We start from the raw sequence: 17,055 nt of genomic DNA, 5'->3' as shown, positions 1-17,055 counted from the left end.
GCTTAATAAATGCTTTTTCATTTCTGTCATTCATTCATTTTCATAGTGGAGTTTCCTGGCTTGGATGAAATCATAAGTGCAGATTAAAGACAAAGTATTCTTTGTAGGAAGAGTGAATGATAATATCAAGGTATCTACTAGTTCACCATACAAGGCTAAATGATGCCAAGGAAGGCTCTAGTCAGTTAGATAGATATCTTGTAGAAGGACAAAGACAATTTCACAGGATAAGAAAAGCATAGATGGGCTACAATCTTTCCACCAGTGGTATTCTATGTCCCTTGAAATCCACCAATGTATTTTGTAGAACTAATTGCTCTTGGAAAAACAGCGTTATCTGAAGTCATGTTTTCAGAGATTCAATTCAAGATGTCAGGTGGTTTGCCGATTGTTGGGGGAGACAAGACCAAATCACACAAAAAGTTTAACAATAGAGTGGTTAGTAGGTCAAGTAGCAATAGAAATGTAGTGGTTTAGGAATGCAGGATTAAATAAGTGAATGAATGGTACAGATGAGGATTGCAGAAGAGTACCAATACAATCTTACATGGTCTTGAGGGCATAAAAGGGTACACTCATTACTCTAGGCAACTCTTGACTGCTCTAAGTTGTAGAGAAGGTACTGACTTGCATCAGTGCAGGGAGTTTCCTATATAACCAAAATCACAGATCAAATCTCTAATCCTTTCATCTTATCAGATGAAACATAATAATTAAATTTTTATTGTAATTTTGCATTTAAGAGCTAAAAGAACTGAAACTCTGACAGAACAATAAGTGTCTTCCCCTAGTGCAAGGGTTCAATGGGTCCTTCCTTTGCATTCAGAACCCTGGTGTCCCAACTCGGACATTCCCCCAGTATTCTTGAAATCTGCCTGCATAAGCAAAAGAGACATTTTGCAGAACCACATGCTGGTGTTTGTGATCTTCATAAGGAGGTTTACCTTGACCTGATGATAAATGAGATTCTGATATAATATTAGAGGACTTCCTTTTTTAGCAGAAGTGATTCTCGAGTAAGATTAAAAGCCTTAGAATTGGCAGGCTAGCACTACCTTAAGTTGGGGGGGAAGGAGGACACAACTAAGATGTTGGAATGAAACTTTAATTGGGAAAAAATGAAATGTGCTTTCAGTTCAATACTATTTGAGGGTTTAAATGTATCCCTTATCTATAATTTGGGGGTGGTCATGGGCTAGATGAGGTATAGCACTGGTAGCTATAAAATTCTGTAATTCTATCTCCAACTTTTTACTTAGTCAACAAACTTTTACTGCTTACTATGTGCCAGGGTCAATATGGGCCAAGGCTAAAGGCTAAACGCTGCAAATAAAGGCAAAGCTGCCCTTTTAGATTATAAACCCCTTGAGGGTCCTACTTAATTTCTTATGTTTTGTATCTTCAGCCCCAACCATAGTAATGTGCTGGGGCACATTTTGGGGGACAAAGTAGGGGTGCTGTCCAGGACTTCATTAATGTAGGGAGTTCCTGGTGTGAAAACTCCCTCCACCAATACATTCCAGCAACTTCACAACCGTTGAACAAATAAATCTTATTTATAAAGACAATATTTCTATTTAAGTACATTTTAATACATTCAATACATTTTAATTATAAATAAAATTTTAATTATCAATACTTTTTTGTTGAATTGAAAGCATTGAATTGAAAGGTGTGGTAAAATTTTTTTAAACACCAATTTCACCAATATACCGAGACAAATACAGTACAGAACTGTCCTGGTGGAATGCCGGAAAGGGGGTGGACAGGACACACTGCCGTTCCAAGGGTTTCAGGGTACATCTTACCCCTACCCTGCCCACCTTCTCCTAACTTCCTAATGTTTTCTACTCTGAACAACAAGGGTTTGGGGAATGGGTAGGGGTTCATCTGCTTTTCTTTGCTAATGGGGGAAGAGAAGTGTAACAAGGAAGGTCAGTAAAAGAGCCTCAGGTCACAGCATTCCCCCAGCCGAATGAGTGCAGGGCGTCTCTTCCCCGCGCATCAGCAGTGCGGCCCGAGGATGCTGGTTCCACTGGGGGTCCCCTCCTTTTCACCGCCACCACCCCGCGCGGACAGACAGATCCGAGGCCGGAGCCTCCGCCTCCTTCCGTCCTCGGTCAGGCCCAGTGGCTGGTGGCCGGAGGAAGCTTTCCCCACGTCCTCACGACCTCCCCGCACCGCCTTTGGGTGCGATGCTCCGCTGGGTGCGTGGCTTCGTCTTGCCCACCAGCGGCAACAACGAAGACAAAGAGTCCAACCGCCGCTTTGAAAACCTATTCTGGCAGCTGGACCGCTATGGGACCGGGAAGGTGGACATTGTCCAGCTGCAAGAGGGCCTACTGCAGCTGAGCGCCGCCCCCAGCCAGGTAGGAAAGGTGGGGGGAAGGAGGGAGGCGGGGCCAGCAGAGACGTTAGGCGGAGCCAAAGAAACTTCAGCTGAATTCTAGCCCCCAGAAATCCTCCCTAACCCTACGGGAGTGCTTCTTTACAGGATGGGGGGGAGCAGGGAGCTCCTCATTTGCTGCCCAGGGACATTACCCATGGCGCTCCCCCTGATCACCCCATTATATAGCGAATAACCCAGCCAGGACACTTTCTGTATCCTGCTTCTTAAAAACACTTCCATAATGAACACATATAGGGCCTCTCTGACTTTGGCCAGTGGAGAGTCTCTCCTGATGTGAGAACCACCAAGGCAGATCACAAGCATCTCACTGATTTAGTCTAAGAGGCCCTGTTCGTTGTCTGGGGGTGGGGAGAGTTTAAATGACTTGCTCAGCTACAGATACATGTAACACGTAAAATGTCAGAGACAGGATTTGAGTCCTGGACTTTCTGTCTCTAATTAACCGTTCTTCATCCACTACATTGAATTACCTCTTTGGCTTTTGTCATACCGAATTTGCCTCCGAAAGAACTTATTTTGAGAAGGTGGCCTGCACCTGTTTCTCACAATTGAATTACCTCTTCACTCTGTTGTAATGAAAAAAAAAATTTTTTTTAATACTATACCCCAGGTAGAGACTGCTGCTTTGTTCCCCTCTGGCCTTATCAATAGGAATTTCAAACAACCAACAACTTCAACAGCAAAGATTTATTAAGCAAGGCACTGAATTGGGTGATGAGGTAGATACAAAAACATAGGCCAGCCATTGCCACCAACTGCCAACCAACTGTCACCCACAGGGCAGGCAAGTCAGCCTAGCTGAAGCAGAAAGGCACCCTGGGTGAGAGACAAGGAGGCAGCATGTATCAGACAAGAAGAACCACCACCACCACTTTGATCAACATCTCCCCAAAGAAGACAGCCCAGCACCCTGAATCCAAAAGCCTTTGGAATATCAATGTTTCCAGCCTAGTGTCTGCCGCCATTAGCCATCAGTGGTGGAGATGCAGCCCCGCTACTGTTTCTGAAGGTACTACCATGCATCTATTAAATCCCCAGAAAAGGAATTACTTACCACCAATATTTGGCATTGTTAAATGACACTGCAGTGTGAGAAACTGATAATGATTTTATCAGTAGAAATGTCATTAAAGAAGAGGAATCACCATCTGAGTTGCTGCTGCACCCCGAGGACTGTGGGACCTTTCCACCAATCTGATTTGTATCTGAAATTTACCACATGTGTTGTCTCCCTCTTCCTCCCCACCCCCCTTACAGTGGGAGGTCCTAGAGATCAGGGACTGTCTCACTTTTCCATTTGTATTCCAGGGCTTAGCATGGGACTTTGCACATAGTAAAGCACTTAATGGATCGAGCATTTGTTCATTCATTCATCCATCCATCCATCCATTCAAGACACAGTTCATGATAGAAGAGAAGAAGTTTGGAGGTCCAGTGGGGTTCAGTTGTTCAGTAATGATGTCTAAATTTAGTAAATAAAACTTTCTTTTGGTTGAAATCATTGAGGGTTTGAATTTTTTCACAATCTTTATTATTGCAGGTTTTTTGGGGGGGGAGGAAGGGCAAATGAGGGTTAAGTGACTTGCCCAGGGTCACCCAGCTATTAAGTGTCAAGTGTCTGAGGATGGATTTGAGCTTAGGTCCTCCTGAATCCAGGGCTGGTGCTTTATCCACTGCACCACCAAGCTGCCCCTCACAATCTTAATAGTATTTTATTTTTTCCAGTCACATGTAAAGATAGTTTTCAACATTTGTTTTTATAAGATTTTAATTCCAAATTTCCCCCCCCTCCATCCCTTCCCTCCTCCCTCCCCAAGACAGCAAGAGGGCTTTGTTTCAAATATTTGGCACAATTTCCCTTTTGTAGCCCAAATGGTCTTGGTACTCTTCAGCTGAACAAAAAAAGTTACAATGGGTAGCTTTCATTTTTCATTCTATGGCACTTTTAATTTGTTTAATCCCCAAGTTAACATTTTCAGAAATCCTGGCCGATCCTAGATGATATTGCTGATGTGTGTGCTTTTCTATAATTGTTTTCAAATGCTAGATTGTTGATTTTAGTACCAATAATAGATAACATTTATATGTTTTATTTGTTATTTACATATCACATACACACATTTATTTATATATTTATATTATAATAATTATGTATATCTATAATATATATTTATGTTTCATTTATATGTTTATATGACTTTAAGATTTGCAAAGATAGTAGAAAATCAGAGTGATAAAGGTCTTTTGATATTTAGTGATGCCTAAAAAGGTCTTAAGCATCAAACTAAGAAGCACTTTCTGATATTGCCTATGTGTGAAATAGTGAATAGTATTGAAGTCAAAAAAACCTGAGTTCAAATCTCACCAAACATACTTATTTAATATGTGATCCTGGGCAAGCCAATTAATCTCCAGAAGCCTCAGTTTCCTCATATGTTTTCATAGGATTGTTTTGAGCATAAAATGAGATAAGGTATTGCAAAGTGCTTTGCAAACTATAAAGTGCTGTATAAATATAAGTTATTGCTATTGCCATCATTAGTATATCAAGGATTTTTGTTGTTGTTGAGAGAACTACTCCTAGGTGAGAGGCAACATGATGTAATGGTTAGCAAGCTGGCCTATGAATTGGAAAGAAATGGGTTAACTTTCCACTGCTGACACATCCTGGCTCTCTGACCTTGTCACTCAAACTTTTCATGTCCTAAGTGACTCTCTAAGATTATAAATTGCTGAGAAGGAACTGACATGTGTCAGTAGAAAGGGTTTCCACACCTGGAAGTTCCCTACGACAATGAAATCCTTCTGTGAGGTGAAGCCTCAGAATTGTTTTCAGGGGTGTGCTGAAGCCAGATGGAGCTGATTCAGGAGAGGGCAGATGGTTAAATTTTCCCTTTGAGCATTTACACCTTGTAAAACAGCAAACACTATAAACCAGAGCTTGATGGATTGTTGGTTTTTTAAAAATTATCTAGACTTAAGAAAGTGATGAGTAGAATGTTAATTCTACTTATTAATAGATTAAACTTAAAAGGGTGTCGTGCATTTTTATAATCCAGAGAGCTGGTTATTAAATATTTACCAGTATACTTCCTGGTTGCTTTGATTTGTATTTCTCTAATTATTGGTAATTTGAAGAATTCTTTAATGTGATGGTTAAGAGCTTGCAGTTCTTTTGAGAGCTGTTTGATCATATCCTTTGAGCACTTATCTATTGGACAGGAGATTTAATTCTTTTTAAAATTTTTTTTCCTTTTTTTTTGAGGGGGGGGGCTCAGGGCAAGGAGGGTTAAGTGACTTTCCCAGGGTCACACAGCTAGTAAGTGTCAAGTGTCTGAGGCTGGATTTGAACTCAGGTCCTCCTGAACCCAGGGCTGGTACTTTATCCACTGTGCCACCTAGCTGCCCCCACTTCTGTAATATTTTTAAAATACATTTTTCAAATAATTGCTCATTTTGATAGAGCACTCTACAGTTTACAAAGCAAGTTCCTCTTGATGGTCCAATGAGATAAGTAGCTAGGGCAAATTGGTAGCTCAGTGAGGAGACTATGGGACTTAAAGTCTGCAAGATTCAACTTCAAATCCAACCTCAGACACCCTGGGCAAGTCACTTAAATTCTGTTTGTCTCAAGTTTCCTAATTGTAAAAAGTAGTATCATCTACCTCTCAGGGTTGTTGTGAGAATCAAATGAGATTAACACATTTAAAGTACTTTGTAAATTTAGAGCTCAATGTAAATAAATGCTAGCTATTATTAGAATATATTTCTAAAATCTAGACCTTTGATTTCATTGATCTAGGGGGCTCTTGGTGAGGAAACTTTTGCTATCAATGTAAACTGTTCTGCCACTGATAGACTTGGAGGTGCCAAGGTACTGGGAGCTTGTGTCTGACACATCACATATGTATCAGAAGTGGGACTCGAACTCATTATTTCTTGACTCTGAAGCCAGTTTCCATCCATTCTATCCATTTATCCATTTACTGGGTGCTGCCACTTAGTAAAATTATTACCATTCCTATTTTACTAGGCCATCTTTTGCCTCAATTCTTATCTAGCCTTTAATTATGGAATGGGTATCAACTCAGGCAAACTGAGACCTGGGAAAGTCCTTAGCTTAAAAAGGCCAATATCTCCCACGGCATCCTGGGCTGTCACCAGTCGTCTTGACCCATGTCTTACCACTGGAGTGACTCTGGAGGAGAGAGTAAGGCTGATGACTTTGCTAGTTCTGCCTCACTTGAATCCAATTCACTTGCAAGTCAAGATATCACCCTCCTGATGTCATTGGTCACCTTTGAGAATGAATGATGAACAACAACAGTTGAGGATGAACAGCGACAGTTGACAGAAATGAATTTCAGAAAGATTAAATTATTTGCCTGTGATTCAAGAGTTAGTAAGTGGCAGAGCTAAGACCTTAACCTAAATCCTGACTTTTTAAACTCAGTGGACAAAATAGGTCATGCTGCTTCCCAAGTAAGCAGCTGCCAAACTGGTAAGGTCTACTTGTCATGAAGCTTGAATAGTGAGCAGTGTTTTCTTTTCTGGGGCAGGTAGGTGGTGTGGTGGATAAAACACTAGGTCTGGAGTCAGAAGACTTAAATGCAAATCTGGCCTCAGATACTTACTGGCTGTGTGACTTTGGGCAAGTCACTTACTTAAACTGTTTCCCTCAATTTTCTCATCTATAAAACGGGGATAATAATAGCACCTACCCTTCTGGGTTGTGAGAATCAAATGAGGTGATATTTGCAAAGAGCATGGTATAGTGCTTGGCACATAGTAAGTGCTAATGTTAATCATATTATTGTTTTTCAGTGGAAAGAAAAATTCTGTCTCCTGTAAATTTCATGGAAGTCTTTTTCTGGAATTGATTTTAATATTAAGTCAAAAAAGCCTTAGGGTCTGCAGTGGGCAGGTCAGAGAACTTAGCCTTTGACCCTAATAACATTTGAAAATATAATAACGTGGATTTATGTAAATTGTTGCTTTATCATTTTAATAAGATAAAATTTTACAAATAAAATTTAATAAAATAAAAAATGGAATCAATTGCAATAAAGCAAAGGTTGCTATTTCAGAGAGTAGATTACAAGCTCCTTGAGGGAGGGGACTTTTTCATTTTTTGTTTTGTTTTTGGGTGGGGCACTGAGGGTTAAGTGACTTGCCCAGGGTCACACAGCCAGTAAAAGTGTCAAGTGTTTGAGGCTGGATTTGAACTCAGGTCTTCCTGAATCCAGGGCCAGTGCTTTATCCACTTCGCCACCTAGCTGCCCCTGACTTTTTCATTTTTTCCTTTGCATCTATAGCACCTGGCACAGTGCCTTGGTACATAGCAGGCACTTTAAACACAAATGTGTTTAAAGCCAGATAGTTGAAGGTGTATAGTATTCTTGGTGGGCATAGCCTTGTTCTGAAAAACAGATTACTGGTGGCTGCTGATTTACCTGGGCAAATACTTCCAGTAATATAAATCAGCTTGACTGTCTCTAAAGTTATATGATTATTATTTTTTCTTTCTCACAGGATGCTTCAAAATCTGGAGATTCTGAAAAAGATATGAAGAAAGTCTTTGATGAATTTAAGAAGTATCTTAAAAACCGTGGGAAAAAATTGAAGCTGACATTTAAAAGTCTGGAAAAAAGTGACAGTGGTATGTCTTATTCTTTTTTTTTTATTCACGAGTGAACCTATAAAATGAATGTCACTTGGATTTAAGGATATTTCAGTAGATGTCTTTTAGGGCTTGATTTCTTTGGTATAGGGACCTCCCAAATGAAGAAATTCCCTTTACCACTGCAGGTTGCCACTTTCTCTGAAATATGTATGGCTTTAGAGAAGAGTCCTGAGACATCTACTAACTCACACAGCCGGCACATGTCAGACTCAGGACTGGAGGTCAGGGCTCCCAGGCTCTGAAGCCAGCTTTCTCTTTCATTGTGCTGCCCCTACAAATGTCTTTTTTTTTTTTTTCAGTGAGGCAATTGGGGTTAAGTGACTTGCCCAGGGTCACACAGCTAGTAAGTGTTAAGTGTCTGAGGGCAGATTTGAACTCAGGTACTCCTGACTCCAGGGCCGGTGCCACAAATGTCTTTTACTAAAAGCTTCCCCCCCCAATATTTTAAAGACCTAACTCCATTTGCTTCTTTAATTCTTTTACTGTATTAATCTCATCTTTAAGAAAAGAGAAAAATTCTTATAGGAGCTGGTTTCAAACCCTTTTACCATCTTAGATGCCCAACTCCAGATATAATCCAGTTCATGATAAAATCCCCCTTAAGATGACTCACCTTCAACAAAACACAGAACCCAATGCAAGGTGACCAGGGGAAAGTACTGCATATACTCTTACTTCTCTCTTCTGTTACATTGTGCTTCCATTTATTGAGTCTCCGATTACATTCCTGTTTTTGTTGGCTGAATTGTGCTGTTGACTTCTATTGTTTTCAGTTCACTAAAACTTCCAGTTCATTTCTACAGAAATTCTTGTATAGTCATGAGTCACAGTTCTATCAGTTTATTTTTTTAACCCAAATATAGGATTTCCCATTTGTTCTTCTTTAACTTAATTTTATTGGAATTTATGGTTTAAGACAAGAAATGAAAGAGGACAAAGGCTGATTTACCACTCGAGAGCCTGAGCTCTCATATCATTTCTTCATATCATTTCTTCAAGAAGAGACTTGTTGGCATGAAATATGATTGGGCAACCAACAACATCATAAAAATGAAATTAATTCTGTCTTAATAGACAGAAAATTTGACACCATGGGAGTAGGTCAAAGGTAACATGGAAGCCATCATTCAGAAAGCTTGGCATCAGATCCAACTGAGCCAGATCATACTAAGAACATTTACAGATAAAAGCGCAAGAAGGCCAACAAATAGATGTGATTCAATGGTTCAGATCATCAGTATCCAGGGATGCATAAAGCAGGGAGAGATATATTCACCAAAGCTCTTTTCTAGCATCATGGAGGATGTTTTGTACAAAATCCAAATAGATGAGTGGTTCTCTCTGTGCAGGAGATGCTCTCTATAGGGTCCTGTTTGTACTGATTACTTTGATCTCTGTCAGCATCATGGCTGCTTCAAATAGACCGATTAAGGAATCCACAGAGGAAGTAAGCTTAGGAAAAATGAGAAACTCTCAAGCACAAAATTATGAAAGAACAAGGAGAAATAATTCCAATAAGGAAGAGAAATGGGAGTTGCCTAAAGAGACTAATATAGATGCAGAGGGAATCATCAACCAACTTAGATTTTTTAAAAAAGATCTGTACAGCCACAGAAGGCATGGTCAGATAATAGAGAATGTGGCATGCTGTAGTCATGAAAAAATGCTAAAGTGTATCAAGGCTGGGGAGGTTAGCTAATGCCAACCAAAAGGGTGGCTTTTTGTTTGTTTAGTTATATGGGGAGGGGGAGAAGAGGATGGAGTGTCAAGGACACCGCTTGGGGTCTATGGATCAATGATAACTGACCACCAAGAGAAAGTAGAACTGATAGAACTGATGAAGTCTTGCTTTGTTTCTGTTTTCTTTGCCAAGGAGAACGACTTTTACATTGGAAATGATAGAACAAAAATGGCTAAAAGCAAGTAGATGCACAAATGTAAAGAGAGATAGTAAGAGAGCACTTAGCTGCTCGTGATCAATTCAAGCCACCTGGACCAGATGTGCTCTATCCTTAGGAACTGAAAGAACTGGCAGATGTGATTGCTGAGCTGCTCTCAGTGATAGCAGTCAATAAACAAGCATATGTGAAATGCCTACCACGTACTAGAAACTTATTGGGAAAAATCTTCCTTTTCATCTTTACCTCTTGGCTTCTTCCGTGGCTTTCTTCAAGTCCCAGCTAAGATCCCACCTTTTATAAGAAGGCTTTTAGATCCCCTCAATATTAGTACCTTCTCTCAAGATTTTGCGCATACTTGTTGGCATGTTGTTTTCCTCATGAGATTAGACTGAGTTCCGTGAGAGTTAGGACTGTCTTTTGCCTTTGTCTTTATCCCAGTGCTTAGCATAGTGCCTAGCACATAGTAGGCGCTTAATAAATGCTTGCTAACTAACTTGTTGATCAGGGAAAACAGGGAAAATACCCAAAGAGTTGGTAAATGTTCAGATTTGCAGAAAAGGGAAATGAATGGAGTCTGAAAACGATTGCCCACTGAGCTTGACTTCAATTTCTGGGAAAATTTTAGAATGGATGATTACAGAGGTGGTATGTTACATTAGGGCTGCTAGGTGGTGCAGTGGATGAGTGCTGCACTTGGAGCGGAGAAGACTTGTCTTCATGAGTTCAAACTTGGCCTTAGATACTTATTAGGTGTGTGACCCTGGGTAAGTCACTTAACTCAGCCTCATTGTCTTCATCTGTAAAATGAGCTTCAGAAAGAAATGGCAAACCACTCCAATATCTTTGCTAAGAAAACCACAAACTTGGGCATGACTGAAGAATGACTAAATAACAACAATGTTATAGTATGGGTTCCTTTCAGGTATAGGGTGGACAAGATGGCTGCTGATGTTCCTTTCAACTCTAAAATTCTGTGATTTTGTGACTAAACCAAATATACACAGAAGCGATCTGTCCTAGGGGTAATAGAATTCTCCAGGTACTAAGGGATCCACTCTCAAGTTCTATTTGAGTTGAGGATACTGAAGTCGTGGGGAAAAAATCAGACTTCATTACTATCATAGTAAGGTAATTTAAGAGAATGTCAATAACAAGCCTTCTCTCCCCATCTCTACAGAAAATGAAAATAATTTATACACATAGCAGTGGCTTCCTTAGTGAAGATATGACATGGAGAAAAGTAGGCTTTTGTAAATGATGTCTGAGAGCAGAACACATCTTTGGTCCTACTGTTGATTAAAAGGCACAGAAAACACAAGATCCAACAGTTGATATTTATTGATTGTTGATTAGAAAAAAAATCATTTGATCTAGAGCTGCAAAAGGCCACATCAAAGGTTCTCCTGAAAATCAATATTTTCTGTGTAGGTGTCACAATCATACAAGATTCTTTGAACGGTGCAACAATCGAGATAATAACAGCAAGGCATGACCTTGACAGCTAGCACAGTCACTTAGGTATACTCATAATCTGAAAGGGATTAGAGCAAGGCCCGTACCACACTGGTTGGGCTCCCCCATGGTGAATTTATGCAAGGACATGGATAGGATTATTAGACTGAGAAAGTGTGGATGAATTGTGATTTGTGCCATTGATTATCTGTACACTGATGATATCAAAGATTTATTGAAATCTAACTGCTATTGTAATGATAGACTTTTGAATGGGAATCTTTGCTCCCTTGGTAGCTAGGTGGTGCAGTAGATAGAGCATCAGGCTTGGAACCAGGAAGAGTTATCGTCATGAATTCAAATCTGGCCTCAGACTCTTTCTTACTAGCTGTGTGACCCTGGGCAATTCACTTAACTCTGTTTGCCTCAGTTTCCTCATCAGTAAAATAAGATGGAGAAGGAAATAACAAGTTATTCCAATGTCTTTGCCAAGAAAACCCCAAATGAGGTCACGGAGAGTTGGAAATAGCTGAAACACAATTTAATAACAACTTTGCTATCTTTAGAACATTATATAATATTCTTTGTGCAGAAGCTCCCAGGTTTCTCCTCCATCCATCTAAAATTTACTTTCCTTCAAGGAGTAGTTTAAATTCCACCTCCTCCAGTATTTCCTCTGGTATTTTCCATCAACATTGACCCTGATCTTTCTCATCACCCATAGTGCATATTGTCAATATTACACATTTTACCATTTCATCATATTATGCCTTATATTATCAAAGTAATTAAAACAATATAATTGTAAATTTAGCGGTAGTTGGGATTATTTCATAAAGTACTTTTATATCCCTTATTGTAGCCAACCATGCCCTACCTAGGCACATGTGGGTGCTCTATTAATCCTGGTTGAATTGAAACAAGTTGACATAAAACAGAAATGTGCTTCAGATATAAGAAATACTTAGTTTTTTTTTCAAATTCTCATGATAATGTTGAGAGAATTTTTCATGTCTCGAGATGGGATATTCAGTTATTTTCTTTTTCTTCGTAAGTAGATCCAGTGATAAAGTATTTGTCATGGCAATACAGTTTTGTTTTTTGGGGTTTTTTTGCGGGGCAATGGGGGTTAAGTGACTTGCCCAGGGTCACACAGCTAGTAAGTGTCAAGTGTCTGAGGCCGGATTTGAACTCAGCTACTCCTGAATCTAGGGCTGGCGCTTTATCCACTACGCCACCTAGCTGCGCCGGCAATACAAGTTTTTTTTGTTTTTGTTTTTGTTTTTTTACATATAAGGTATTTTATTTTTCCCATTACGTGTAAAGATAGTTCTCAACTTTTGTTTATGGCAATACAGTTTTGCAGAATATTATAATATCCCTTCCCCCCCAAAATTTCCCTCTGTCATTGTATTTTCAAAGACTTTCAATTGGTGTATTTTTTTCTCATTTTTTTTAAAGGAAAAGTTGAACCTTCAGATATTGTCCAGGCTTTCAAGATACTGGGTACAAATGTCTCTAAACTACAGGCAACATACATTCTTCGAAGGTCAGCTCATTCTTAATTTGGAACATTACTTTTAGCTTTCATTTTAATATTCTATATCAGAAAACCTTGGCTACAAATCTATCTTATTTTTTCTTAGTCTATGAATCCTACAAAAGGTACAATTTTGACTTGTGCAAGTGGTGTGTTGGTTAATTTTGTACATAGCATATATTAGCTCTATATGAAAATGACTCTGTCCCTTTAAAAAAAAAGAAAGTAATTGGAAAGTAATTTACAATCTTCAACTTGAGAAATTGGTTTACATCCAGCTGAAGCCAAGTAATAACCACTTGCCTTAGTATATAAGGCCAGAGAAAAGATTTATTCAATGGAGAACCTCAAAAGAAGGTGATTTATTCCAGTTTATAAATATAAACTCAGGTGTTTTTTCAGAGACTTGTTCCAAAAGAGCCTCAAACTGAAAGATATATTTTTAGCTATATTTTTTATACTTTCAGTTATCATTTACATTCCTCTCTCTCCCTTCCCCAATCCCTATTCTTCAATCAACCTCAGAAGAACAACAGTTTTGGGAGAGGGTCAGCTCAAATAGGGACTGAAGGACTGAAGGTGAATTTTTGTTGTTGTTGGCCTTGCTTGAGTCAAAATGGTTACATTACCTGACAAAGGTTAGGTGTCTCCAGTGACCATTAGCTCTGTGAATAGAGAAGGGGAATTTTGTCTCTAACTCTCAGGGGAGATGAGGAGCAGGGGAGTTATTCTCTTTTTTGTGTCATGGACTGTTTTGAAAGTTTGGTGAAGGCTTTGTTGTTGTTGTTTTTGGTGAGGTAATTGGGGTTAAGTGACTTGCCCAGGGTCACACAGCTAGTAAGTGTCAAGTGTCTGAGGCGGGATTTGAACTCAGGTCCTCTTGAATCCAGGGCCAGTGCTCTATCTATTGTGCCACCTAGCTGCCCTGGGGTTTTCTTTGTTGTTGTTGTTGTTGTTTTTTGTTTGTTTTGGTGAAGGCTTTGGATTGAGTCCTCAGAATAATGTTCTTACATACATAAAAATAAAATACATGGGATTACAAAGGAAACAAATTATATCCAAATATTTTTAAAAATAAGTCCATGAACATCAGGTTAAGAACTTCTATTAGACACTAGCAAGAAGGAAGGTGATCTGACTAGACTAGGAGTGGGAAGGCTAGGGGGCAGACTGACATCTGGGACACCTATTCTCTCTTTCATCTCTTTTTCTTCTATTCTGTGTTGGGCACAGAAGGGACCATGTGCAGCTTATTCCTTTCTCTCTTTGGCTCTGAGCCAGAGGTCAAAGCTTTCTTTTTTTGGGAGGAGGAACTTTTCTAGATAACCAGAGCAGAATCAGGAGAGGTAAACGAATTGCATATACTAGTCGCAAGATCCTTGTCTTTGTCCTTGAAGAAAGAGGGAAATTGGATTATCATGATAAAAATAAAAAAAATGTCTCCAGTCTCTTTCACTATCTTGAGGTGTTGGATATTGTTAAAAATTCTATTCTCAATTTTAGAGAAGTTTTTAAAAATGGACTTGTGTGTTTGTACTGAACTCCAAAACTTCCCCAAATCCATGTGCTTATTATCTCATGCTGTTCAAGTATTCTGCTTTCCCTCTCTCTCTCTGAAAGTCCCATCTGTTTTACTATGTTTCAGTCAACCCTGTGCTCTACTGAATACTTGCTAAAAGAGCCTCAGAGCTGTTGGCTGAAAAGGAAAGTCAGTTTTGCATCCTCAATCCCTTTCCAGAAGAAGAGACCAATAGAATATTAAAACACTAGAGTATTGCCAACAGTCACTCTTCCTTAAAACTCTGGTGGTAACAAACATCTGAAAGGGCAAGTCCAGAGAAGTAATCTTTTGAATTTCCCCCAGTCATAAAGAGTATAAGGAACATGGCTTCTTCATCATTTCTTCTTATTGCTTTATTTCTCCACCAACCACCCTTACTTGCTTCTGTTCCCTCATGTGAGAACATGTGTATTTTCATTTGTGCTTATTATCCTCTTCAGTCATATTGTAAAATCCTCGAGGGTAAATGCCATTCTTCTTACTTCCTTTGTAATATCTCCTTGAATGTAGATAATGTATTCATATTTTTAAAAAGTTCTCCATAGCTCTTTGAGTCTCATCTTGAAGGAGGGTATATATGCCCATGGGGGTGATGGTATTTGAATTGGTGCAACATTTTTATTTTAGGAAAAACTAGACAGATGGTTGGGTAAACTAGCAATTCCTACAAAAAATGCTATATTCAGGGGCAGCTAGGTGGTGCAGAGGATAGAGCACTGGCCCTGAATTCAGGAGGACCTGAGTTCAAATCCAGCCTCAGACACTTAAGACTTACTAGCTGTGTGACCCTAGGCAAGTCACTTAACCCCACTTGTCCCACAGGAAAAAAAAAAGCTATATTCAGAGAAAAACTTTCAGGTAAAGACCTGGTTGATTCCCCCATAAGAGGCTTTTTAAAAAAATTTGTATACCAAGTTGTATTTTAGAAGTCTGCTTGCAAAAATAGATGGTGGTACAAGGTGGTGGTTGTGCCAGCATTGTATCATACCACACCATATCCTGACAGTTTATTACTATTGCCAGACTGTTACAACCATTGCAAAATGCTGTGAATTCTGTGGCAGTCATTTTACTGGCATGATAGAATTTTTTCCCCACTCAGTACACTCAATTTTGGAAGATCACAGATCTAGAATGAGAAAGGATTTTGGAAACTTAGTTTAATCACCTCATTTTACAGATGTGGAAACTGAGGACAAGGGTGGCTAAGTGACTTACCCAAGGTCACAAGGTGGTCAGTGGTAGTCTCGATTATGAATTCAGCACTTTCAGTTTCTATACTTTCTCCTCTGGGGTTGGTCCAGAAAGCATTATACTTGAATGCCTTTGTAATAATGCAGCACCACTGCTAAGATCGCAGGGCTGAGATACTTGACCTCTCCTTCTACAGAAGAGTTCTTAACCTGAGGTCTGAGAAGTTGGATTTTAAAAAATATTTTAATATCCATATTCAATATAATTATAATACCATATTTTTATTTTATGGGTTTGAAACATTATTCTCAGAAAGGGTTCTTAAACTTTACCAGATTGCCAAAGGGGTCCATGACATAAAAAAAGGTTAAGAAACCCTTTCTAAAGTGACTCTGGGGATGCTGGGTGGTACAGTGGATAGAATGCTTGTCTTTGTGAATTTAAATTTGGCCTCAGACAATTACTATCTGTGTGACCCTGAGCAAGTCACTTTATTCTGTTTGCCTCAGTTTCTTCATCTGTAAAATGAGTTGGAGAAGGAGGCAGACCCCTCCAGTATCTTTGCCAAGAAAACCACAAATGGGGTCACAAAAAGTCAGATAGGACTGAACAACAACAAAAAAGGGACCTCTAGGCAAGGACCCATGTACACAGACCAGGTTCACTTCTGAGGAAGCCTGACTCCAAAAGAGAGGGCTCTTGTCTTTTTTTTTCCCGCTTATGAACTTTTTGGGTCCTACACTCACACTCCAGAACCCTGAGAAAGAATCAATAAAAGCTTACATATGATTCGTATCGAGGGTCTCCCCAAAAGTGAATAGAAAGGCACTCAGTGTTCAGTGGAGATAGATATGGGACAGCTACTTATTTACTCCACACAAAAGAAAAGCTAAAAATGAAAAGTACAAAATCTCAAAAAAGGAGACATTTTGTGAAACTGCCAAGTTGGTATTTCACCTTCACCATGACAATGTTGTTTTCTCTGAACAACTCCCTCAAGGAAAATGTCTGGTAAGCCAGGCTGGGGTTGGGCTCTTTCTCTTACCAAACATCATCTTCCCTAAGAAACATTCTAAAGGGGGAGCATCCTTCCTGTAGTTTAGTTGGTACCAATGGAGGGACCCAGGGGCTTCTTAGGTAGTTACTCCTAGAAAGTCCATCACTTGATATTGCTGTTCCGGTATTTATGCATATGGAGAAGAGGGGTGCTCCTCCGTCTCCCCATGGAAAGTCACAGTGAGAGTTCCACACCACCTGTGGCAGGAAGTAAGAAGGGAAGGGAGCGTTGGAGAGTGTAGTCAGTCCTTTTTAGGT

The 17,055-nt window shown here is 39.5% G+C and overlaps 1 protein-coding gene across 1 annotated transcript in view; it reads left to right on the top strand.

Annotated features, from left to right (window-relative positions):
* The first annotated feature begins 1,825 nt into the window (after positions 1 to 1,825).
* LOC122726331 (calcium-binding mitochondrial carrier protein SCaMC-1-like) overlaps positions 1,826 to 17,055 on the top strand; it is a 39,190-nt gene continuing 23,960 nt past the window's right edge. Inside the window, exons 1-3 of the mRNA XM_043963998.1 lie at positions 1,826 to 2,369; positions 7,943 to 8,069; positions 12,908 to 12,995. Coding sequence (XP_043819933.1) covers positions 2,196 to 2,369; positions 7,943 to 8,069; positions 12,908 to 12,995 — 389 coding nt within the window. The 5' untranslated portion in view covers positions 1,826 to 2,195. The remainder of the gene's footprint in view (positions 2,370 to 7,942; positions 8,070 to 12,907; positions 12,996 to 17,055) is intronic.

This window comes from Dromiciops gliroides, chromosome 4, assembly GCF_019393635.1.
Source record: "Dromiciops gliroides isolate mDroGli1 chromosome 4, mDroGli1.pri, whole genome shotgun sequence".
NCBI lineage: Eukaryota > Metazoa > Chordata > Mammalia > Microbiotheria > Microbiotheriidae > Dromiciops > Dromiciops gliroides.
Note: the sequence above shows the minus strand (reverse complement) of the source record. Positions and strands in the feature narration are given on the sequence as shown.